Here is a 25,234-nt window from a genome sequence, read left to right as displayed (position 1 = left end):
CCAGGAGTTTCAGAGGCCTCCGCTGAGATCAGAGCCCAACACACAATACAAACCCCGGCTCCGTCAGCTTTCAGCCTGAACAGATGTGACGTGCATAAAAGACTGGGAAGGGAAATGAGCGGTTTTGCTCCAGCATAGTTTCTGCTGGTCCAATCCTACTGTGTTTGACAAAAATCACAAACATGGAAAGGGTTGATTTCCTACCCAATCTGGCCCCTCTGATTCTCAAACAACAGAGTTATTGCAAAGCTTCAAACTCAAAAGCCTGAGCAGCAGGCACAGCTCAGCAGACAGCACGGGGGAAACCCTACAGCCCTGGGTGTCTTCAACAGCCCCACTTTCGGGTACTTTCCTAAACATACTACAGAAACTAGGGCAGAAACATTCACAAGTGGCTCCAGTTTCACCCTGGGACAGCAGACACATGAACTGGTTTATGCGTTTTTTCAGCTGCTCAGCAGCAGACTCCAAGACCTGGGAGAGGACAGGCTATGCCAGAGCACGTCAGAGCCTGGCAAACCTGGTCTTTTCAGCTCCCGTCCCAACCTCAGTGCACACAGCATCCCAGCACCTGGGGCCAGGGACCAGGGACCACTGCCTTCAGCACTGGCCGTTAGGCAGCAGCACAAACCCTGTTTCAGCAGGAGACATTTCCCCCTCCATGAGCTATTTTGATGCCTCTCTGAAACTACCTGTTTGCTTCTGTTGGGAAAGAATAAAAAGCCCCAAACCCAAGAGCACTAGAATTAGCCTGGCCTGGAGCAGCAATTGTTTTTGTTGCTAAAATAGGAGTGAGGACTGAGTGAGCGACCGAAAGCTGTGGCCGGGAGGTAAATATTAGCGTGCTAAAATAACTGTGGTTTGCTTTGTGGGCTGTAACACATCTCCATCTGGTACACTGATACTCGATATGCACAAACACAACTTTTCACATCCTTCCCCCTTCTCCCACAGGCTGAAAAACAAAGACATCCTCGGACAAGTTCATGGGGTCCGAATCTGCTTTCTCGAGGCAGCTGGGTACAGCCCAGAGACCCTCTGAGCAGCCTTAGCAGCTCTGGGGAAGCCCGTAGCAGATGGAGCCTTATTCACTACTGGAGAAACCACCCACATGAAAGACATTAGGAAGATCTGAGAGCCTGAAGGTCAAGACCATGGGAGTTACCCCATGGGCCAGATGTCTCCTTTGTACAGCCAACAGGAACAATGTGGCCAGCATCCCTCTCTGGTCACCAAGTGCCATTTGATGGCATTTTACTGAACAGAGCCTCCTCCTGCCTTCAGGACACTGTTTAGTGCAGGCAGGCTGGGGTGTGGAGAGAGGAAAGCTGCTACAGAGACAAAGCCACAGCCCTGTGACCTGATTGCAGCCTGCTCGCTCCAGTCCCTCTTGCCTGGTCCCATCCCTCCCCGGCCGTAGCTCTCACTGGCTGTCGCAAGCCTGGGGCTGCAAGCTTTGCCGAGCACCACTTCAGAGCAATTGGCCAAACCACATCAAGAGCTGTCATGCTAAGGCAAGGAAGGGGATGGACAGGCTCATTAATCTTTCTTGTTGGGCCAGGCATGGAGCTGGCTGACCTCTCCAGGGGAAGGCTTGTCTCTGTCTCGACCAGGCAGCTGCCCAGGGCAGTCCTCTGATGTGGCCGACAAAGCTCAGGACAACGACGGTGACCTGGCTGGATGTCCATCCAGAGCAAGGTGCCACCTGAAGCAGACTCTGAGTCTGCCTGGTTCCAGAAAGCTCATCTGGAGAAGCATGACACTTACACGATGGGTTTGGAGCAGGCCAGCTCTCCCCCTGAGCCCTGGCACGGCTTCCTTGGGACTCAGCTCCCCACTTCCCAGCATACAACACAGGAACTGTCTCTCGCACACCTGGAAAGGCTCCGGTCAGGATTCGCTTATCTGCCTTTTCTCTAGCTTCTGATTTCACCTTGTCACTCTGCCAAGTGCCATTTGGGCTTGTAGTGATAACTCACACCCTGGCAGGAGGGCCAGCGATAACTACGAGCTCCTTTCAGGGGCCATCCCAGACACACATGTAGCCTCCGTGACATCTACTTGTTTAGCTTTTAGCCAGTTTCCTAAGGAGATGGGCCCTGTGTGGTCATGCTGTGCGTGGGTGGGTGCGTGTCCCTCCCAGCTACAGCTGTGGCCGTTTGGCAGGCGGGTGCAGAGCTGCTGCTGTTCTCCCCAGGCTCAGAGTTCCCAAACTTACTGGCCCTGTTCAACCCTGACAGAGAAGAGGGTGGAGATCTCTGAAGCGCTCATGAGTTTCAAGGAAGACGGACAGCTGGGGTGAGGATGGAAGGCACCCTCATACTTCTGCTGAAAGGGTGACTGCAGGATGAGGTCACAGCTTCTTAGATGCCAGGGAAACCTCATGGAAGAGATGTGTTACAAAAACACTAGCCACAATAAAAGTTTCAGCTGGAGAGCCCAGCTTATTAGACACCAGAGAACCAACGAGGAGCTGCAGCACCACAGTGAGGCGGCTTTGCTGGTTCCTCTCAGGAAGGAATTGCTAGTTCAACGACAAGCTGGGCTTATTTTGGAACGGAGAGGGTGGAAGCACCTTTCTGGGTCACGGAGTCCCAGGGTCTGCTAACACAGGCAACATAGCCGCCCGCCTCCTCACAAGCATTGCTGGCTCTGTGCTAGCAGATTAATGAGGCAGAAGGGTTGCAGGGGACTTGCATCGGACTTGATGAATCTGGAGGTGGAAAAGAGGGAATAGATGTCAGGAGGGGAAGGGGAAAAGAAAAATCTGATGGAGCCCCACGCTGAGGGAGGGCAAGCAGGTAGCCGGAGAAGCCAGGCGTGGGAAGGGGGGGAGCATGTCATGAGGAGCAACAGAGGATGCAGACTGGGGAAGCTGGAGCAACTCCAACATTCCCCAGCACAGGCTCTTGGCAAGACCAGCAGATTGAATAACCAGCAGAAACCGTGCAGGCAGAAAACACCCCCAAAGAAAATCCGCAGGGACATTTCAGTAACCCTCACAAGCACGTCAGGAACTGGTCCATCTGATGTCGCAAGGAGTAGGAGACAAAGCAGAAAGTGAGCATGTACCCTAAGGACAAAACACAGTGTGCTGGGCTCTCCTGCCAGAGCCCACATCCAGAGCAAACCGCTTCCCTGCCGGGCACGGATTCAGCAGTTGGCTCAGAGGCCTTGGCTTGGAATTAGCTTAGAGACCTGGCCGTGTCTGCCACATTTCTCAGCTCATTGAGCTTCAGGTTAATCTCAGCCCAGATATCCCTTTTATCCTCTCATACAAGCTCTATACATTTTTTCAATTAGGTCCTCTTTTAAGCTCCAGAGCGCATTTCTAGGAAGGGCTGCTTTGTTTCTCCTGCCACCGTGAGCTCCTGCTCTGCCTCACGCTGCAGTAGCTTCACGGCTGTGAAGGCTGGCTGCAAAGCCCAGGATGTCTCTGGCAGTGGTGCCTCCGGCATCCAGCAGAAGTGCTGCCAGGATACAACCCAGTGTGGTGCTATCTGGTGTTGGAGAGGTCTGTTCTTGACCACACAGTCTGTTCCCTGTGGAAACACACTGCACAAAGGAGCCCTGTGCACTTGCCACAGCAGGTTTTGCTGAACTGTTCTGGGGATAGCACGGGGGAAACAACTTTATGGCATCTTTTAGAGGATTTTTTTTAGATTTCAGCCCATCGCAGAAATCAGCAACACAACTTTCCACAGGCTGGGAGTATGTACGAGTCGTGACTCACTGAAACCTGTTATGGCCACTAACAGCCTGAGAGGTATGCAAAGCTAGGGTATGAACATGAAACCTTTGCTGCACACACTGGTACCTGCATTCCCAAACTCCTCCAAGGAGTGACATGTGGTACCCCTAACCCACTTACCCGGTGTTTTAACAACAGTGGGGTTGGGGCCTCTGAAGGGTGCCTAGGCAGAAAGGAAGATTGGCACATATGGACAAGAGTGATTTAGTCTGTACCAAATTAAGAAATAAAAGCAGTTGCTGGGTTGCCAAAGACATTCACGCACATCTGTCCCTGCGGTACGCAGAAGGCTGATGGCTGGGTAATCACTGCAGTGGGAAAGGTCTCATCTAGGCATGCTCTGTGCAATTATCCACCGGCGGACTGTGGTTCTGACAAGCCACTTTCAAAGGTGAAGTGGATTGTGCCTGTCAATTGGAACCGCCTAATGGCTTTATATTACCCTGCGATTGCACCCTTTCCACCCGCGGCCCTGCCTCCTCCATCAGGGCTATGGAGATCGGCAAAGTGCCAAGTCCACTGCTAGAAACTCTGCAAAACAAAGGCCATCTTGTGGCAGTCGCTGCACAGCCACACAGAAAAGTGGACTGATTTCACCTTTCACACAAAACTATAATTGGAAACCCCAGACCACAGCCAGCAATCTGTTTCAGTCCACTCCGATTATACACCTGCAACCTTTCACAGAGTTTCAGATAAAAATCAAAGCAAAAATATGCCGGTAGGGCGTACTTCAGGATGAGAAGGCTAGGTTAAAACGTGATCTTAAAAGTGACAGTAAAAAAAAAAAAAAAAAAAAAAAAAAAAAAAAAAAATCAATCAAGTCCTCAGCAGATACATTAACACAATGAAATCACTGCCTACTCCAGGAGGCCTGATTGCAGAGTGACTTGAAAAGAAAACAAGGAGTTTGGGGAGCAGGAGTAAGATGCATTGGCAAAGCACACGCAGGAACCCAAGCCTGGAGTAATGGAGCACAGGCAGAATGGAAAGGAAGCAGCCTGCACAGCATCTTCTGTCCAACCCACACCACCTCACTAGAGTTCCCACAGGCAATCGTATGTGACTTAAGCACATTCAGCTCTGCTCCAGGAGCTAAATTAAAACATGAACTAGAAGCACAGCTCACAAATGCAGGCTAAGCATATTTCCCCTTGAGAACATTTTCCGAGCGGCAGTCAACCGCAAGTCCATCCCTGCTAACAGTCTCTGCCATTAACATTTGCTCGCTCTTTCCGTATCAGTAATGCCCTCCATCCGAGCATCTCAAGACACTTTACAAATAGCAGCGGAGCGGTGCAGCGATTAGGCCTCTAGCCAGGGAGCAAAGAGACCCCGGTTTCCTTCCTGCATCTGTCACTGTCACCTCCCTCGGCATGCATCTCTGCCACTTAGATAAGACATTCCTGGGGGCAGGGGATCATCTCTCATTGTGCATCTATGCAGCCTCAAGCAGAGCAGGGCTGGACCAGAGTAGCAATGAACATCTGTCTGCCTCTGGCTCCAGCTGTGTCGGGTGAAGAGGTTAGGGCTCCTCCATCCTGCCAGCTAAACTGCTCATGTGCTTCCTAAAGCCATGTCAGTTGTAATGAGCTGAAACAGGTTACACGGTAGCTCCTCGCTCATGCTGACACAGGCTAAGGAACAGCCCATGAGCAGCTCAGCTGGCAGACTGGAGGGGGTGGGGGGCAACCTCCAGCGGGATACAGCGGATGAGTGACAGAACAAAAGGCAGACTGTTTCGACTGCTTGGGTGAAGGAAAAAAGAAGAAAATCCTCATATACAAACACAGCAGTGAGCTCAGAGAGAATACAGCATCCAGTACTTCTCCCCATGGCATCTCACTTTTGAGCATCTCAGGAAAAGGTGATCAGATATACCCCCGGCGAGAGGGCACTGGCTCTTGCCATCCATCTGTTCTTCGCACTCTTAACACTGCACAAGGCAGCGGGAGCAAAGATCACTTCCACCAGGGATCTAGTCCCAACCAGCCACTGAACGTCCTAGGACTCCAGCAAGTTCCCATTTCTCACTGAAAATAATGCATACAGGCCCCCAAAACTCTCTGCTTCTCAGCTCCCTTCTAGGCATCTCAAGCTGAATGTGGAGTTTTGACCAAGGTATCAAAAGACTGAAGGTGTCCTGGGCCCGAGAGCCGCGTGCGTTCTGCCTCCGGGCATGCCTTGTGGCGACTTACGTCTCAGATCAATCTGATCCTTTATTTCAAACAAAACCGGTGTTTAAAGCAACCTCGACACACATGCTCAAGCCTATTCATTTCCCGCATTGTGACTAAAGGATTCAAGGTCAGCACTCACCCAGATTCAGCAAAGAATAACATACACCCTCACACTCAAAAATCCATGCACTTTGCGCTCATATTTTCAGTTAGTTACAGGGTCTATTTATTACTGCTTTTTTGAAACATTAGGGTTGAGTGTGGAAAAAAACTCCACACCTTACTGGAAAAGTTTTGCATTTCCAAGTGCTTTAGGTCCTGCAGATGAGGTAAAAGAAAAGAGCTGGGAGTCAGAGGCCTGGGTAGGCAAACGCCAAAACTCCACATCTTGGTGAATGGGGGGGAAAAAAAAATTCTGTATGTTGTTAATTGCTAACAAAACAAATAAAAGAGTGAGACAGATATGTTCCCAGTGTCATCTTCCCAGCTATCACAAGGGTTCCACTAATGGAGATGCAGATGCCCTTCCCAAGCTTTCTTCCCCCAAAAGTTTTAAAAAGAGTTACCTTCAGTTCCTCTAATTAATCCAGTCGATCCCCAAGCCAGGAAACCAGCAGTTGCTCCCACAGTTAAGTCAGCAGGAAAAGGGAATACAGCCTCCTCGGAGCCCAGCAGCTTCCTCATTCTTTTACATGGGCCACTCTGGCTCTGGCTTGCCTTGGCTTTATGAAATTGCTGTCTTTTGTTCAGCCTTCAATGCAAATAAGACAGGTGAGATAACATCTGAGCACTGCAGTGCTTGTCCTTTTTGCTTAAAGCCAGCCCTTGCCTTTACTGATGGCAAAACACTCGATGGACCTCGCTGAAAAGCAAAAGCAAACAGAAGAAGATAAAAAAATGGAAAGATAAAGCATTAGAAGCTGCTCCCCTTCCGGCAACTTGTCTCAGTGGTTAGCCGCTGGGAACATTCATCATTACCATCAGATTACAGCCTGATGATACACATTGTGCTTTGCCTTAATTTTATTTTGCAACTTAAAAAAATGGTTCTCTCCAAATCATTTATCATTATGGTAAGCTTTAAGAGGAAAAGAGGGGGTGGTTTGTGCAAGGACAGATTAGACTGTATTAACATATATACGATCAAAGCTTGATTATATGACATCTAGTTACAGAGAATGAGAAATACATTTCCTGTGGCTCAGAAGACATACCAGCTTATATTTCAGTGTTGGTTAATAACCTTACATAACTAATGCAACGTCTTGCTAAGATAACATCTGTCTCTGGAAACAATTGTTTAGACTTCATGAGATGCTTGTACAAAGTAAGACAACAGTCTTCTTCCTGCAATATGCATTTGTAGAGTTTACTCTGAACATACACTGCCTGAGTATTGCTGTTCCTAGGAAATTTTATGGATGTGTAGTAAAACAGACTCTGAAATATGTTTATCTCACTGCTTGTGAGCTAGATACTAGTCTTCATTCAACAAGTGAAAACATTTTGCTTTCCTGCAAGTGTATCTGACTCATGCTAAAGGAACACTATTTGTATTGTCTTCCTCTGGAACAGAAGTGCCAATCTCTTTTGTAATTCCCATCATACCTTATGAGCAGGGGGTCAAACAGAACCATTCAGTTCAAACCATTCCCTTTCTCTTCCTTGGACAGGGAACCAAACCTCAGACATAATGGTAATGTTGAATCTGAATTGCAGGTAGTGCCAAAGCAGGACTGAACTGAACATCTCATTCTATTCACTACTTCACAATATGATTTTAGCCTTATCCCGTCTCTCACTAAAATCAAGAGTAAAACTTGTGCTTATTTAAATAGAAGCAGAGGTAGACCAACAAGTTTTGACAATCCCATCCCTCATTTTTTAAAACAAGGACAATAAGAAAAAAGCAGGAACTTGAGGCAGGTGGATCATTCGGTGGACATACAGACCTTCACTGTGAAGAGGTTTTTCAGTAGGAGGAGTAGGAAACCTAGAGAAATAGTCAAAGGTTGAGGCTACATTAATTTGACAAACATCCATTAGAAGCAAGACAACAGGACTAATTAAGAACCGATCATACCTAGTCCCAGACTGATAGCAGGCACGTGCACTGGACACCAGGCAACCAGAGTGGGCAGCCTGTCTATCCATCAGACCCTTTTTTCTCCTCTACATCAAAAATTCCACAAAAGATCCAACTGGCATTCCCCACATCAAGTGTATTTTAAAGTGGTGGGGACCATGCTACAACAACAGTGGATCAACTGAAGTGTTTTCCTTCCATTGAAACCATTACTGGTAAAAAGTGTTGAATGATAAAAGAATTAATTCTTCCGAGTTCATTAGGTTCACCAAATTAAGTAGTTACAGTAGTATAGTGAAAAGAAAGAACAGGTAAGGTACACTACCTTTGGGGTACCTGATAAAAAATAACACATATAGAAATAATGTAAAAGGAAATGATGTTATAAAGGTTTCTCATTGACCAATAAACTTATTCTTAGGAAACAACATTGATTCGAAAGATAGACAGAAGCTTAACTAGACTATTTCTAGACTCCTTGATTCAACATACTCGGATCATTTTCTTTCAACTCAGAGATACATTTTAGGCCTTCTTAAATGGACACCATATGAATCTGTTGAAAATTAGATCTGTTTAAAAAACAGACAGAAAAGACTGCATAAAATTAATATGGTATTTCATTCTCCTCTTCTTGGTAGTCAAACTCTTTTGGAAGTTTCATTCAAAATCATTAATGTGCTTCCAGTCTTTTTTTTTTTTTTTAAACACACACCAATAGGCGAGTATTTGTTTTTACCTTGGTTCTAACTTTTTCAGGCAATAACTGTGGTTGTATGTCCAGGGAGGGCAGAAATCACTGCAGCATTTGAGAATATTGCTTTAACACATTATCTGTAGCTGCGTCATTGCAAACTTCTGCAAAACAGGTGTCACATAAGCATAGTACATCATCTTCAGCAGTTCACCTTTTACTGCCCTGATATAATGCCATTTCTAAGTGAGGCCCAAAGACCAGTTAACCTTGGATTTTGTTTACGTATTTGACCTTTAAAATATCTCATCTGAGGACAAGATTGATTTTTTGAAAGATATCTTCATAGATCTTTAAAAATTACTCTAAACATTACAAAAGCTTAGTTAAAACTTCTTAATACGAACAATGGGGACAAGCAGTAGTAGTTCTGGTTTTGAAGGTTATAGCAAAATTCACTACAACTGGGAACGCATCCACAGGGGCAGCTGTTACTGACAGTTTGTAGCTCTTTCATGGAAACTCATTAAAAACATTTGCTTAAGGACACATCACTCTTTGCAATGTGACATGCCACTCTTTTTTAATCAGTCGGGTTTCCACACAAGGTACTGAATATTACTCTATTTACATTCAAAAATATCATTTCTGTATCTTCAGTACATAGTGGAAACATCCATAAATTAGTCAGTAGAAGTCTCTCTAACACAGGTGGAGGACAGCTTTGTTGATCTCTGGGTTCGTCCAGTCATTCCGGATATCATCCAAGTGATTATCGAAATCTACAAGCGTCTCGTAGGACTTGCTGTCCAAGAGAGAGGCAGCGATTCGCTGGGCTTCGGACCAGTCTTCACAAAAATCACTAGAATGTAAAATAACTAGGAATTAATAATCATCACAGAAAACCTCCATCCTCTCCTTCACTCTGGAAAGAGGCCATGTGCTTTACAATGTGGTAATGGCAAAGGAGGGGCACACACTGCCTCGCTTTAAAAGCTCAGTGCAGTGAAAAGCTCAAAGAACAACTCTAAAAGCAGTCAGTTACACCCACCACCCTTACAGTACCATTCAGCTACAATGAAAGTTCTGCCCTTATAGCTATATATTTTTGACCAGGCAACCTCTTTTGCTCACTACTCAAATACAGGTATACTCTCGAGTTTACTCACACATGTGGGTCTTTGCACCTCCACTTGTTCTCATGAAGTTCATACACATGAATGGCAGGTTCTATGCACTCCATTGTAAACTTGGTGTTATCAACCTAGTGAGCAACAAAAAACACTCTTATTCTTCCCCTCAGGACCCCAAACAAAGAGGTGGAATTAAAAAAAGTCAGTTTTTACAAACAAGGCACCTTACACTAACTCATCCACTGCTTTAGCTTCAAATAAGCAAATTTTCATGTTTAAACCACCAACATTCTTTGTAACTGCAGCAAGAAGGCAAAGCACCATTTGTTTCACGTAAGACATTTAAATCATAGAAGGGCTATGAACTAACGAATACACCACCTTCACACAAGTCTTATAAGCAGAGAAAACACTTCCTTTGTGATGAAGGAGAGGTAACAAAAGTCACTTTGCAGTCTTATTAACAACTCCACTGGCTGAAAGTGATTGTTTCTCTTCCCCAGAGGATTTGGAGAGAAAGGGCAAATTAGTCACTTCACTGTTAAAAGGTCCAGAGAATGGCATTTAAATGGTTAGTCCAATACCATGGTCATAATATTAACAATAGGGAAAGGAAGTAATTTACCATTATGAGCGCTGTATCATTAAAGCCTTCCGCAATTCTGGAGGCCACCTTTTCAGCAACTTGGTTTGGACTGCAGAAGAAGGTAAAAAAATAATTGTTATCTGAACCGTGACACTTCAGCTCAAACCAGCAGGAAATATGCTAAAAGAGATGTGAAAACTACACCACATGCTCACAAACAGGAATAAGATATCAAGCTGATGCTATACTTGATTTAAGTCAGAAGGCCAAGAAAACCCTAGCTCCTCTCTTCAGCAAATGATCTGAATCTTAGCTATGCTTAGGCAATGCATTTTTGAGCAGCAAAATGCTTACTGCAGACATTATGCGGAACAAACATTTTGTGGCCTCCTACCTTCTCCCACCAGACCAAGAACTGCAGCCACCTTCGCTCTGACAGGCAGTTTAAAAAGAAAACATCTGCATTTGTTCCCCAGTCTGCATTTGAACTCACTCACTGCCCAGCTTCTCTACAAAAATCAAAAAATCTTTTAAAGAAAACACTATGTTAAACTTCAAAGATGACAATCTCTACATGGAGCCAGTTATGCTCAGAAATGAAATGTAAGTTTAAAAACAAACAAGTCCATGATATTCCTTTAATCTGCAAATGGAAGAGTCATGTCCCATGGAAGCTTCAAACTGCATCTCCTCCTTTAAAATGTTTCCAGCAGATTTACTTCCCCTGCAAGGTAATAACAATGCCCTTGCTCCCTTGGATATCCAAGCAATCATAAGTGTTACCTCAAAAACATACTTGAGAATGAAGAATATATATCAGCAAAATAACTGGAATAAGCACAGTACTTTAAACAAGCTGTTCATATTTATTTTAAATGCAAATATTACGTACTCTCACTAGTCTTGATATTGGATCTGCCTAATATATACACACAGGAAAATATTTGATGCTCATATGTAAAGCTATATTGTGGCTCCAAAGGAAGGCCCCGTTATTGCTTGATTAATAATTTGAGTTAGCTGGCAAGAAGAAAAAAAGAAAAGTAAAGTGATGGTGTTCTGGTAAGGCACATAGCCATGCATTCATACAGATGCATACAGTTCCTAAGAAAGTAATACAGTACATTTTATATACATGTATATACATGCGTACATCACATATTTGTGTGCATATATATGCATATATATTAAGTACAGATTCTAAGCAATGTTATTCAATTCCTCTTAATAACTGGAAAGTACATGTATAGCGGGGGGTTTCCAACAGCACGACTATGTGTCGGTTCAGTTACTTGGCTGCGGACTTCCTATCACTCAGAGCCTAGTGCTGTAACTATGCTTTTTTAATCTGTAAAATATTTTGTGGAACTTTGCTTATAACATAGCACTTAGGTCTGACAATGACAAGTGTCATTAGTTTCTAATCAGAACCACTAAGGCAAAGTTTCTGAAAAATAAATTAATTTGAAAAATATATCTCCTTTTCAAAAATAAAGCCTTCTAAAGCTTTCAGTGAAAAACACGTACCCTAGAGGACCTCCACTTTTTTGCAAGTGTTACTTGTCCATTTACTCCTGGGGCAAATAATAAGCAACAAGCAGGATCTCTGCTTGACTGACATTATCTTCCGTTTTGTGACAGTCCCCTGACTACATAAGAAATGAAGCATTTTACGCAGGGACAATTAAGTAATGTAGTAAAAATTAGATCACTTCTGAAAAACTTCCCAAAAGGTATTTAGAGTCATTACACTTTAGAAAACAGTTACTGCACAAGCAAACCACCTGCAAATTCTGTCTATTTCCCTGATAACTGCAATTAAATTGGCTGGCAGTCATTCAAATACTGGCCTTTTATAGTATCCACTAAAGAAGAGAAATTTGGGAAAGACTGAGGTTTCTGCACCTGAACAAAAGCCATATCCACCAGCACCAGGAAGACAATGGGGAACCACATGACAGTTGTCAAAGTTAATCAACATTCACAATTTATGTCAATGACTTTTGTTGGCAGGGTACAAAGTACAGCATAAAAGGGCAAACAGAAGGAAATATTGCACCAACACACCTGGCATCTTTCACACGTTCATTTGCTTGGTAATATCCAGCTATCACGTAGCTATTCTCTTTGCACCAAGAATCAATCTGAAAAAGTAATTGGAACAATTGAGGCCAGGAAGTAAAAAACCACCACCACCACACACAACCGTGGAAATGCTGTATCTATCCTGCAAATCAAATGGCAACCAAAATCTTACAATATTTTTTCCAATTGCTTCTTAAATTAACCAGATGGTATTTACATGTATTTTTTTTAAACTAGAACAGAGAAAACTAAGCATTTGGTTAATGTTTTCCATCTTTCTGCAAACCAAACCAAAGAACAGGAAGTGAACCCAATCAAAGCATGGCCTACATTTAAGTGACAGGATTTGTGAAGTACTTGAGCCATGCTGACTGCGAGAGGATTCCAGGTCTCATTTATTATTATTTCCCTACCTTCAGTTAGTGCTCATGTGACAGAGAAAAATTACATGGTGTTCAGCATGTGTATTTGTGACCATACTGCCATTTCAAAAGAAAGTTTGTTGATTTTATTTTAGATGTAACATTGCTAGAAGGTTAAAGTGCAAGTATCATTTACCTTAATTAGTAATTGAAGTTTTAAGTGAAAAGTAAATGTGTGGCAGGAAAAAAAGCTTGTCCCTTTTACCATTTTTAAACCCACTCTATTACCAAAGGCTTTTGCAATAAAATTGTTTTTCTTTGAAAGTTCACCTGCAAGGGTAATCAACCACTGAAACAACTTATGACACGATGTAGTGAATTTTCCACCCTTTAAAGTCTGTCAATCAAAACCAAACACCCTTCTAAAAATACTCTCCAGCTCAATCACAAATGATAAGAGCTTGATGAAAGAATTACTGGCTTAGATTCTCTAATCTTTGTTATAGACATGGTCAGACCAGGCAGTTCCTTCTTGCTTTAGCATCAGTATGCAAATACTTAAACGTATGCATGTATTTATATACAAGCTACAAAGGCTTACGTACAAAAAGTTTATATACATTCTATACGAGTTTATGTAGTTTTTATGTTTGTATATAAACTTTTGTTTATATACAATCTATGTAAGTTCATGTAGGTTTTTTTCAAGTAGAGTTTCAGCACACATACATTTCAGTGCTCTCTCTGTTTTATGCTAGATCTGACATTGTCCTACTGAGCCTGTCTTGCTTTGAAAAAAAATTATATACCTGTGTGTCTGTGTGTGTGAGAGAGATGTTTTTGCTCATAATTAAGGATACCAGGTCAGAATAATGCAGAGCCCTGAAAGACAGAAATGAAGCAAGCAGCTAGTACTTCTCTTCGCTGTCCCCAGAGAGCATGCATTAAAAAAAAAAAAAAAAAGTTATATTAAAATGGATTCCAAAATATATCTGTGCTGATCTGTGGCATTCTGTAAATCAAATCAATCTCATATTTAGCAAAAATTACAGCATTAAACTGCATAAACAAAAAAGCCATGTGAATAATCCCTTATCTACAAGGGATGACATGGATTTATATAATAAAAGAGCTATGTACTCCTGCTACAGCTGAGGTCCAACTGCTGTTTCAATTATAAACCCGTTTTGAGGGCTTAGGACTATGGTTTTAATTGTTAGTGGGTTGAAAGCTTGGCATTAAGGCCCAGACAATGTTTAAAAAAAAAAGTCAATTTAAAAATTAAAACCCTTAGTCCTAAATTAATTTTTGCTGCCTCTGAAAATAGCCTAAAAAGAACTAAGATTTTCAAGTTCTCAGTTCCCTAAGTGGTAATTAAAAACTGCTTCTGTAAAAAGTCTAAAGGAAAAAAAAAAAAAAAAGGAAAAAAAAACCCCAAAACAACCCTTTCTGGATTTACTGCTGTGCTTCCAGCTGCAATTTCCAAGCAATCTCTAGCTGCAGCAACATCACCGCAGGGAGCCCTAGCATCAATTAGCCACTGATATTTTTAGTCATGTTACTGTCCAGCCCTGATTAAGGCAAGTCAACAGGAAAAAAACTGTATGTAGCTTCTACAGTGCTCGTCACCTCCTGGAAAATCAAAGCGATTTTCTAACGGTAAAAAAGCCAGGAGTCAGGAGAGCAAGTGAAAATAAAAATGACTCCCGCTGAAGATCTGTCCTTTGATCCGTTTCCACTGCTGCAACAAGTGGAGCTGCAGCCACAGAAGGTTTTATAAGAGCTGTGAGAGAATGACTGTAACCTACTGCTGCCCGCTGCTGTTCCCGTGGTGGGAGCAAGCTATGCAAAAGCAGGGGGGAAGGATTTTTTTGTTTTTAGAGAGGAAGATGTGGTTGTAAAACCACATCACTTAGCTGAGGAATTCAAAGGCACAGGCGGCATATGAAACAACTCACTTTTTCTTTAATGACTCAGTTTTTGAAAAGGTTTTCAAGCTGACAAGCCAAAATGCAAATTACGTACACATATTTCAGCTCTTTCTTCCAGAGCTGCAAACCTTCAAGAACTGCTGCGTATTTAATAAAAGCTAGTTTTAGAGTTTGTTTTACATAGGCTGTTGCTAAAGTGCTGCTTGCAATTTTCAGAAGTTACCACGTGGACAAGTCACAAGACTATTAATCCCATTCAATGCTCTGAGATATCTCAGGTCAGAAAAGCAGCAGATCAGACTGGCGGTCTGGTTCTAAAAAACCTTCATGCATATTAAAAACCAATTCAATTTTCAGGAAACCATGACTGACCCAAGTAAGAATCATAATAATTGAACTGGAAGAGAAAGCAATCCCATCAAAATTTGCCAAAACTTCAAAATCCTTTAGAAACTGAGGTGTTTAGTTAAAAACATCAAATTTTAACTGTGTGAATTTCACTGATTTATTCATGCAAATATTCAAGTGTTACCCTGCATAGAACAGGCAAGAGCACCCTCCTTTTAAATGTCACAACAATAAAATTTAGTTTTCATAGCTGCTGTGCCAATGTTTATTTCCACCTTTGCCTTTGTTTAAACAAAGAATCAGAGCAAAAGCCCATGGGCTCTTCTCAAACACTGTGTTTTAAAGCTGCCAAGTAATAGGAGTCATCAAAACAGATTGCAAACTACGGTACATTTTAGTAAGTCCTAACTAATGCGCTAAATGCCAGAGGTTTCCTCTCTAACTTTTTGGATCAAAAACCAAGAGAAAGAAAAACAGTGCAATGGAAACGCCACTTCTTTGGTTCCATAACAACTTCAGATTTTGGCTGCTGTAGATGTTGTAAGATGCTTCAGATGTTGTAAGAAACAGGATTTATTTCCTAATAATCTGATCCTGAAACAAGACTTATGCAAGAGGACTACTCTGAAAGCCCAAGGTTTAGAAAAATTCTTCCATGGAAAGGAAAAGGTTTATCTAACATGAATACTGGCTAAATTTCCTGGGTCTTACTGTATTATTTTGAAAGCTGGGTAAAATTAAGCACACTGCAGAGCTCCAGGAGAGAGACTTGATCTTTAACAGGCTGGCTGTGCTTCCCCACACAGTGCTCATCACAAAACAAACAAACCCCACAAAGTCCTCTACATGCTCCCACGCCCCCCATTACTTCTCAGCTGGACTCTGACTATAGCTCCTCACCTCTCTCTGTGGTAAGGAGGACCTGTAAGAAAATACAATTTCTATGTATGCGACAGAAGTGTCCTTTGCAGGTACTATCAGTACATACATTTCTGTATTACTCCTATGTTACACTGGTGTAAGTGTACTTGATAGACAAATTTTATGTGGTGCATCCGTGGCAAACCTATATGGTCAGGACGCAGACTTGCCCCTCATTTCTATGCCTTAAAGTTTCCATAGCATCGCCTCAACTGGAGAAACCAAGTAGATATTGAGAAACAAATATTTTTTGATGAAACAATCCATGAAACTGAGGGAAACATTTAGGCCATAGGCCAAAAAAATCTACAAGAACTAGAAAATAGGTTTTTCTGTTTGTTTTTTGTTTTTTTACAGATAATCAAAAAGGTATAGATTTTCCACTGCTAATAACCACAAGTCCTGAAAAGATTATGAGAGTCTGCAGTTCAAATCATACACACATCTCAAGTGAGTAGCAGCTATTTCTACAGTGAAGGAATGAAAAGCACTTCTTCATTTCTAGATTTCATGTGCCACAGGCCCACTCCAACTCCCTATTAAAACAAAAACCAGGCACGTCCCATTCTCTGTGTTCCGGTTTTGACAAGGGAACTCTCCAGAAACCCAGGCTGGAAGGAGTCACGGCATAACCCAGCAGGCCCCTGTCCTCCTCATGACTCTGGGTCGGAACTGAAGACTGCAACAGCGAAGCGCCGGCCCTCCCGTACAGACATCGTTCTCGTCCAATCTACGTGACAATATGGGGTAAAACAGATATCCCACAACGACTTACCGCAAGGCTCTTCCGCGGCAGTAGGCAACCCACCAGATGCTGTAATGGAACAAGCTTGGCAAAACTAGGCTATCCCAGTGGACTAACTAACCTTAACAACGTAATCACTTTGCCCACAGGAGGAAACAGAGATCAACAGTGAACCTGCAATACATCAAGTGGGATTTCAAACCCAAGCCAGCAACTGCAGTTTAAGAAGACCGAGTTTTTTTCCAGTTTAGGCTAATGGCTTCTGTAAAAGGGCAAGAAAGGCAACATGAAAATAAGTTAGGAGCTATGTACTTATAGCATCTGTATGCTCTTTGACAGAAGTTTGCCCTTTCCTAATTAACTGCTGGTGCTTTCAAGTGGCTTATGGTAAATTGGGAAAATGACACCGATATAACCAGCAGCTTCTCTGCTTAGACAAAATTAGGCAAAACTACATAGGCAAAACCCCCCCGACACGCTCTGCAGCCTTCCCGCTGCTTCGCCAGGGGAAAGGCGGGCCTGAGACAGGCCCCGGGGATCTTCCCCTTTCAGAAACCCCCGGCTGTCCTCGCAGACTTCGGCACGGGAGGGAGCCCCGGCCGGGCCTTACCAGGGTGAGGGCCACCTCGAGCATGGGCGCCAGGGCCAAGGTGCCGTGGAAGAGCGGGATGCAGTCCACGAAGAGCGCCGGCGGCGCGGCCTGGTCGCGGCGCGGCGGGCCCGGCGGCCGCTCGGCCACCAGGAGCCCGTTCACGGCGCAGTGCGGGTACTTGGCGCCGTGCAGCACCATCTTGCAGTAGGCCTGGGTGGTCAGCTTCATTCTGCCGCGGCCCGCAGCCCCGCGGCCGCCGGACACCGGCCCCACGCACCGGCCCCGGCTCGTCTCCTCAAGCCGCCCGCCGGGAAGTGCCGCCAAGCGCGCCCCGCGCCGCCGCCAAGCGCCCGCAGCACTGTCGCAAAAGGCAGGCGCCGGCCCGCCTGCATCCCATCAGCCCCGCAGCGGGGGCCTTTCCCCCGCAGCCTCTCGCTGTCCCGCGTATCCCGGCGTGCCCCGCGCTTCCGGCTGGCGCCTCCTTCCGGTGGCGGGCGCGGCGTAGAGGACGGTCGCCAGGTCGTCGGGGGAGCCCGGGTGGCGGCGGGCGGGGGGGGGGGAGCGGAGCGGGGCTGCGCTGCCATCTCCGCGGGGCCGCAGCTCGACCGGCTGCCGGCGAGACCTCGTGTCCCCGGCGCGACGCCGTGTCGGGCGGTGCCGCCGCCACGGGGCCCGGGGGAGGGTGTGGGGGGGTCGGGCTCGGTGGGGCCTGCGGGACCCGGGGGGCGGCGGCGCGGCCCAGGGCTGGGCGGGTGGGCCGAGGGGCCGCACGGCCTGTCCGCTTCAAGGTCACACCGGCTGGGGGCTCGTGGGCCTCCCGCTGGCAGCGAGGCTTTTCCAAAAAAAAGCCCAAACATGTATAAACGTATATATAAATATAAAAGCAAATATCAGACAGCTGCGGAAAATCCCTGACAGGGAGCAGAGGGGATGTTGCAGGCCCGCGCTTGCAGCGGCATGTCGGAGAAGCCGTTAGCTCAGTCTGCCGTTCCTTTGGGCACATTCGCGTTGCGGACAGCTCTTCAGTGGAATCGGATGCTCTTAGACTCTTTTCACGTAGGGCTTTTCCCAAACGGGTCTGAGCTCAAACGCAGGCGTCTGCTGGGGAAAGGGGGAGGAAAGACTCTTCCTGGTAGCTGTAGTTGCAGAGCAGCCATGAAAATGCAGGAGCTGTGTGGTGATATGTGCTGTCCTTCAGAGAAGGATCAGCAAACCTGTAGATTAGTTTTTATATCCAAACAAGCAGAAAATGGTATCACTTCAACTTAATGTGCCATTTTGAAGGCTGCATCTGGCAGTGATTTACCTGTGTTCTTTCTGACAGGATGTTGGCTTCAAGGGCATTTAGTCTCATTGGCAAAAGAGCCATTTCCACTTCCATCTGCATGAGAGGACACGGACAGGGTAGGTGGCATCTGCTTTATCTTTAGAAATGACAGTGAGGTAAGTGCTTTACAGAATAACACAGAATGCTGCTGTTAGGAGCTTTAAACTTGATTATGAGAGCTTTCTTTGCCAAATTCTTGGTGATTCGTGATATCAAGTGAAGCAGTCTAAGATGTTGTAAAGAGTTCGTTTAGAAATACAGTGTGGGAGGGAATTGCAGGGAGAAGGAATATTAGATCATTAATGTTTTTACATAAGAACTTGATGTGTTACAACCTTAGTAGACAAATAACATGAAGTTTGACCAAAACATATGAATAAGAGGCAGAGAGGTTCAATAATTCTTGATGATTTCATTTGCCAAATGCAGCTTTTTGGCAGCACGTGTTCACTCAGGAGTCCATTTCTGAGTGCTCTTGCTGTGGTGTTTCCTGAGCCAGCAGAGGCTGAGCATCTCTTCTGCAGCTTTCAGCTGGGAAGCGTGTTTGGGTAAAGACAGGAGCAGGATAGGCCGGGGGTTGGTGAGACTGGTTTCCTGGCCTGGTGTGAGATTTGTCTGAGCTGATCGGCCTGCTTGCTGGTAGAGGGCATCGCCGAGGTGCAGGCGGGGATAACTGCAGGTGGGGGCATCGCAGGAACAGAAGTCCTGGCAGGAGGTAAGATGGAAAAAGTGTGGAGGCTTTCTAGATAATCAGTGTGACATTTGGAAACAGAGGTATCTTAGACTTACAGTTTAAAGTCATTTCAGATATTACCTTTTATGTAGATCCCCTACTATTATTCTTATGCTCTTAAAATAGCACTCACTTTAAGAACTCTTTTCCCTCTTTCTCTGTGATCAACATGGAGGAGGCTAACCAGATAGATGGGACGTGAATGTCATCTGGGACGTTTTTCCCTTCTGGACTCGTTAACTATCATTGCCTTTTTGAATTACCTGTATTTTTTTTTCTATAGTAACCGGTAGGAGATGTTAGTGTAGAAGGCAGAAACTTGAGTTAGCATCTCTTCTGTTTCCATATGCAGCTGGAGTTGTGAAAGCAGAGGACTTCAGCCTTCCAGCATACACTGATCGCCGTGATGTTCCCCTGCCTGAAGTGGCCTTTGTAAGGGATCTGTCTGCTCAGCAGAAGGCTCTGAAAGAAAAGGAAAAGGCATCGTGGACTGCTCTGTCCGTTGATGAGAAAGTTGAATGTAGGTAGCAGGGGCTTTAAATAAACCTTAGAGCTAGCAGTGATGTGCCGTAATCTGTTACACGTGCCTTTTTGATGACTGTTTTAGAGGAAAGACAGCCATGGAAGGCAGCTCTAGGCTGCTTTTAAGACCTGCTCTTTTAAATGGATCTGCAGGCAGAGACTTGAGCCAAGAAGGAGCCATTAAATGTAATGGACCTCCTCGCATATGCTTAAATGGAGATCACTGTAGTCTTCTGTAATTGGGATTCTTAGTGCTATTTCAGAAACTCAGACACACCTGCCTTGGTATCTGTTATGTGCCTGACCTCACACGGTAGATTTGGCATAAGGAATTTAGCTAGTAATTGGTAAAGTTCAGCAATTTCTTCCCTCTCCCCCACCAAAAAGAAAAAAAGTTTTATATTTCTTTCTTGGTTCCAGTCTGTTGCAATGAAGAGAGTTTTTCTGGGTTGTTGCTGACTACATAATTTTATTAGTTCAGTTGAGTAAAATGAGCCACATGTTATCTGAATGTTATTGATCACTGATCTCAGCATTACAGAATTTCAGCCCATTGAAGTGTCAAGCAGGTGTTCTGACTTGCAAATGAAACTGCATCATCTGGCTGCCATCATGCTGCGCAAGTGATACCACGTTGTGTGGCATCTCTGAACGGTGTCGTGTCCACCTGCATCAAAGGGAGAAGGTGTAGAACTGCCTCTGTGGAGCTCCTCAGATATTCATAAGCCCTCTCAAAATCTAATGCTGTTTTGAACTTCAGACTGTCTCTTGCGATGTGGGCCTTACTGGCAGAGCTGGCAGTAGCCTTTTTAGTTAGAAGCATTCCTGTTGAGGTGATTTGTGTGAGTGAGATTTATGGTAAATTGCCGTACTGGGAATTGTGGGGGAGGAAGGAAAGCTGTATTTCTCTTTCTGCCAGGCTTAGTATGTGACTTTAGCACAACTTTACAGTCAAACTTGCTTGTGTAAAATAGAGACTAATGCTTACTTTATTCATGAGGGGATGGTGAAACACAGCTTGTTTACTTTGGCACCAAGTGTCTTGGTATTGGCATGGGAGAGGCCACCTGAATCAAGAGTTATTTTTACCTCCTTTCCATTTCAGACAGCTTTGGTCATGTCCCTCTGGAGAGTGTCTTGTTGCCTGCATGTTGATGCTTTCTTTTTCCCCCCACTCAGTGTATCGTATCAAATTCAATGAGAGCTATGCGGAAATGAACAGAGGATCAAATGAGTGGAAGACCGTCCTCGGTGGAGTACTGTTCTTTCTTGGCGTAACTGGTCTCTTCCTTGTTTGGCAGAAAATGTATAGTAAGTAAATGGCATATAGTGATAACTCTAATTTGAGACAAGTATCAGTTAATATTGCATGCGAAATTTGAAAATCCTTTATAAGCTGCTTAGGAATTCAAAATGTTGCGTGGAACAGCCATACTGGTGACTGCTTGGTAATTGCTGTTTGCTATCCTCTTAAAACTCAATTCTGGAATTGTGGCTTAATGGATATAAGCAGATGCTGAGCTTAAATATTCAGAAAGTTGACTGTAGAAATGTGACGTTGATGGACAGAGTTTTGGGCAGAAGAGAGGAAAGAGAGGCGAAAGAGTAGTGATATACTAATGATCCCAAAGCTTCCCCTCTCTGTGAAACCTGGTATCACAAAAGCTCACTGCCTTCCTGGTAGTAAAAGTTTGGGGCTTTGCCACATCTGGCTTCCTGCCCAGGCAAAGATCCTGCCTTGAGTGAGCCCTCCAATTGCCATGAGGCAGCGCGTGCAGTTAAATGAGCTGTTCTCCATCCTGAGTCTTTATCTGCTCACAGTGAAGGTTAGGAGAAGGTGGTTGTCTTCGTACCTGTTTTTACTGATTAAGGAAACTGTTAGAGCCTCAATGGAGGAGTCTAACTTGTGTAAGCTCACCACCTCCGAATCAGATTTAGGGAACCTGAGTCTGAGCAGATGCTGGCATATATGTGATCAACACTAATTGCGTCAGGGGAAAAAGCTTTCTGTTAGCAAAACTTGTACGTCTGTTCCCAGCTTGTCCATCCCGTATCACAGTGTAATTCCACCTGCTTTTGAATTGCAGTGTATGGCCCTATTCCCCACACCTTCTCTGATGAGTGGTTGGCAACGCAGACGAAGAGAATGTTGGACATGCGGATTAATCCGGTTGAGGGCATCTCTTCCCAATGGGATTTTGAGAAGAACGAATGGAAAAAATGAAGCAACTCAGTGGAACCTGCGCTGCTTGAATATGAAATGATTCCATCACCTGCGTGTGACCTCGTTGCTTATGTACTGGAACAACCTCCACCTAAATAGATGCTAATAAATGTCTGGTTAACTTGAAAGTTTGCTTTTACTGGTCTTCAAATGCTTTTGCTGTGATTGTAATTTGTGGTGCAATTTGCTGAGGAGCAGTTTTTTTCCAGATAGTTTTATCACAGTTGATACGTGAACAGCATTAATGAGTTAAAGGGAATGAAACAGTTTTGTTTGTCAGGAGAAAAACAAGATTAAAGTTAGTTTGAGAAGTGTCAGTATTTGATCTTGCATTTATTACCCTGGAACTGAAGCAGCAAAATTCCACCTGGATCTGCAGTGAGTATTGTTGAGTCTTCAGCCTAGATATCCTGCTACTCTGGTGCTATGTTCTTAGCAGAAACTGTGCCTGAGGGGGGAGAGAGAGAGAGAGAAAGGAGAAAAAAAAAAAAAAAGTATCTAGTGTTTCTGGGGCACAGCCTGAAGTCTTACACTGTGCAAAGATCTGAACTACATTTAAGGTAAGCGGATCCTGACTCCTGGGGAGGCTCAGTGTCCCATAATTTGATTCCAAAAATAGCACGTCAGCGCTCCAGAAGGCAGTGGTATGAATCAGGCTGCTTAGGCTATTTGATGGAGATAAATGCTACTCCATTCTTTTCATAAAGGGAACTTGGCTCAAAATTCCAGTTCCTCTCAACTGCTGCTTCCAACTGAACAACAGGGGCAGTCTGCAGACCTCGCTCCGTGCTGCAGCATCACTTGCAGACTGGAGTGAGGAGGAGAGAGAATTAATAGCTCTAGCTCAGGCAAGAATAAGCCTGGATGAAAACACAGGGTATGCTTCATGCCTTGCCTCTCTAAATTCAGGAACTGCGCAGAGAGGATAGCTGCCATTGGAGGAAGCAAAAAAACCCACCACAGATAGTGGGAACACCTAGCATTTCCTTTTAGTAAATGTAGCAGTGTGCACAAGTTCTGGTTCAGAACTGTCTGATGTGGCTTAATGTTTTTCAGGGCCTGAACTAAGAAGGATGACACCTGTGTATTTGCTGTGCTCTGTTGGTAGCTGCTGAATTTTCCCCTAGGATTATCTCCCTAGCACTGCTGTGCATCCTAGGCTTTCCGTAGGCAAACTGCAGGCCTTTGATTTGGCCTCCTGATGGGCCTCCAAAGATCAAACCTACCTTTGAAACAACAGCTTTGAGTTCAGTTTGTTTTTCCTGATTACTGAACAGTCACGGTTTTAAATCCATTTGTGTATATTTAGCTGCCATGGCAGAAAACATAGGGAGTCTTCAGTCCTTAGTCACTCGTGATGCTCTGCTGTGTCAGGGGCTGGTCCGCCTTTCCGTTCCAGTAAAGGAACTTCTAGGGGAAGATTTTCAGAAGTGAGATGATACAGTGGGATTTAAGTGATGAGCTCCTCTTCCTGCTTCTGGAAGATCCTTTACGTAAAACGTTCGTCTCCAGAGTTCTGAGAAGGATGTTACGAAGATGGCTGCAGGGGAGCTGGCTTAGTTACAGTGGTGGTAAAACCGACAGCACAACTGTGTTGTCTTTAACCTGGCAACGGCACGATAATAAATGCAATCTGAAGTGCCCTTAATGTCATCCTGAGGCTGTGCCGTTGTTTTCCATGTCAGTATTTGTTCAATGCCTGTAGAAAACTGCTTGAAGTGTGAGAAATGCTCTCATTTATTGGATTTGGGAAGTGAAATGATGACAAGGAAATGTTTTTTGACTCGTGTTTCCAAGCCGGCTAGTTTCCCTGGAATTCGAGGTAACCTAGATTTCACCTTGCTGCTGCAACACAGATACACGATGACTGCAGGGTTTTCACTCCTGTAGAGGTTTGCTTTTGCTCATTCTTTGTACAACTCTTGCCTCTGACAGGCTAAAAACAATGATCTGGGAGGAGGTTGGCATATCTGTTTTGAAAATTGGTATTTTGAAGTGTGTGTGGGAGTTAACACCAGCTCTAAAGCAGCACTGTATCTCCCTTACTGGAGCGAGGGGGAGATGGGCTTACCCTAAATGCTCCATTAGCTGCACGTCACTTGAGCCACACTGGTTTTCGAGGTAAGTGCCTTCTTCTGAATGCTGATCTCGTTCCCATGGGTGTCTCCTCTTTAGGAGGAGTTAGCATGGCTGGGAGAGGACTCCTGGAGCCTTCAGAGCTTGCGTCAGACCGTAGCGTTGCTGCCTGAGAAGCGAGATGTGGCTGCAAAAGGAGCAAAGAGAAAGAAAGACGGGCTGCTGCGCTGCGTGGGGTGTTTTGTGTCCTGCACCCGAGCGGAGTGGAGAGCGATGCCCCGAGCAGATCCCCAGGAAAGCGGTGGGGGAAGGGGACGGGCTGCCGCAGCGGAGAAGCACCTGCATTCGGGAAGGTGCCCGCTCATTGCAGCAGAAGTCTGCCCGCGCCGGCCCTGCTGCTCCGGAGCTTGCTGGAACCCATGGGAAAGCACCTGCGCGCCCTGCCCGGAGGGCTGCTCCCCTCCCGGGGCTTTGGCTCCCCTGGTGCTGAGCCCGGCAGGGATGCAGGCTGCCTGGGGACCACTGCAACCCCCGCTGGGATGAGGCAGTTCTTCGTCCCTGGCGTCCCCCTCTTCATCCCTCCCCAAAAGGCTGAGCAAGCCCCAGCGAGCCAGGGAGTACGGAAGAGAAACCTGACCCTCGCTGTGGCCCCAGATCCTAATTTCGTCCTCTCCCGCCCTGCAGCAGCCACACTCCTCGGTCCTCCTTCACCCGACAGTGCCGCGGCAAAGACCTAGGGAGCAGCTTGCAGCCAGTAAGTGTGCTGAGTTTGCCGGGGCTCTGCACGCTCCCCACCTGGTGCACGCTCCCCCTCTCTCCGGCTCTTGGCAGCGGGACGTGCTGTTGCAGAGAGGTGGATCTCACGGTCCTGTCGGGGATTTTTGGGGTGTTTATTTGCAGGTAGCCTTGGATACCGTGAGGGCACCTGAGTCCTGACC

At 45.2% G+C, this 25,234-nt stretch overlaps 2 protein-coding genes across 2 annotated transcripts; one reads left to right on the top strand and one right to left on the bottom strand.

Annotated features, from left to right (window-relative positions):
- Window positions 1-6,936: 6,936 nt before the first annotated feature.
- EMC8 (ER membrane protein complex subunit 8) lies at window positions 6,937-17,768 on the bottom strand. Its single transcript, XM_026107929.2, has 5 exons — window positions 17,433-17,768; window positions 12,498-12,574; window positions 10,470-10,539; window positions 9,881-9,975; window positions 6,937-9,573 (listed from the first exon to the last, which is right to left on the bottom strand). Exons 1-5 carry the CDS (start codon window positions 17,640-17,642, stop codon window positions 9,414-9,416), a joined length of 612 nt encoding a protein of 203 aa, XP_025963714.1. The 5' UTR covers window positions 17,643-17,768; the 3' UTR covers window positions 6,937-9,413.
- A 28-nt stretch (window positions 17,769-17,796) lies between these two features.
- LOC112987852 (cytochrome c oxidase subunit 4 isoform 1, mitochondrial) lies at window positions 17,797-22,348 on the top strand. The gene is made up of 5 exons (XM_026107931.2): window positions 17,797-17,933; window positions 18,739-18,818; window positions 19,827-19,994; window positions 21,176-21,307; window positions 22,084-22,348. The coding sequence occupies exons 2-5, from the start codon at window positions 18,740-18,742 to the stop codon at window positions 22,218-22,220; spliced, it is 516 nt and encodes a 171-aa protein (XP_025963716.1). The 5' UTR covers window positions 17,797-17,933; window position 18,739; the 3' UTR covers window positions 22,221-22,348.
- Window positions 22,349-25,234: the final 2,886 nt, after the last annotated feature.

The sequence above is a fragment of the Dromaius novaehollandiae genome, chromosome 13 (assembly GCF_036370855.1).
Source record: "Dromaius novaehollandiae isolate bDroNov1 chromosome 13, bDroNov1.hap1, whole genome shotgun sequence".
NCBI classification, from domain to species: domain Eukaryota; kingdom Metazoa; phylum Chordata; class Aves; order Casuariiformes; family Dromaiidae; genus Dromaius; species Dromaius novaehollandiae.
This window is presented reverse-complemented; position numbering and strand designations above follow the sequence as displayed.

Excerpts from the sequence above, each read along its gene's own strand:
- EMC8 (XM_026107929.2), bottom strand. The coding sequence starts at position 17,642 with ATGAAGCTGACCACCCAGGCCTACTGCAAGATGGTGCTGCACGGCGCC. Across the intron at positions 10,540-12,497 it reads GAACGTGTGAAAGATGCCAG|TCCAAACCAAGTTGCTGAAA; the intron begins GTGTGTTGGTGC and ends CTTCTTCTGCAG. Across the intron at positions 9,976-10,469 it reads ATGATACAGCGCTCATAATG|GTTGATAACACCAAGTTTAC; the intron begins GTAAATTACTTC and ends GTTGCTCACTAG.
- LOC112987852 (XM_026107931.2), top strand. The coding sequence starts at position 18,740 with ATGTTGGCTTCAAGGGCATTTAGTCTCATTGGCAAAAGAGCCATTTCC. Across the intron at positions 18,819-19,826 it reads CATGAGAGGACACGGACAGG|CTGGAGTTGTGAAAGCAGAG; the intron begins GTAGGTGGCATC and ends TTCCATATGCAG. Across the intron at positions 21,308-22,083 it reads TGTTTGGCAGAAAATGTATA|TGTATGGCCCTATTCCCCAC; the intron begins GTAAGTAAATGG and ends TTTGAATTGCAG.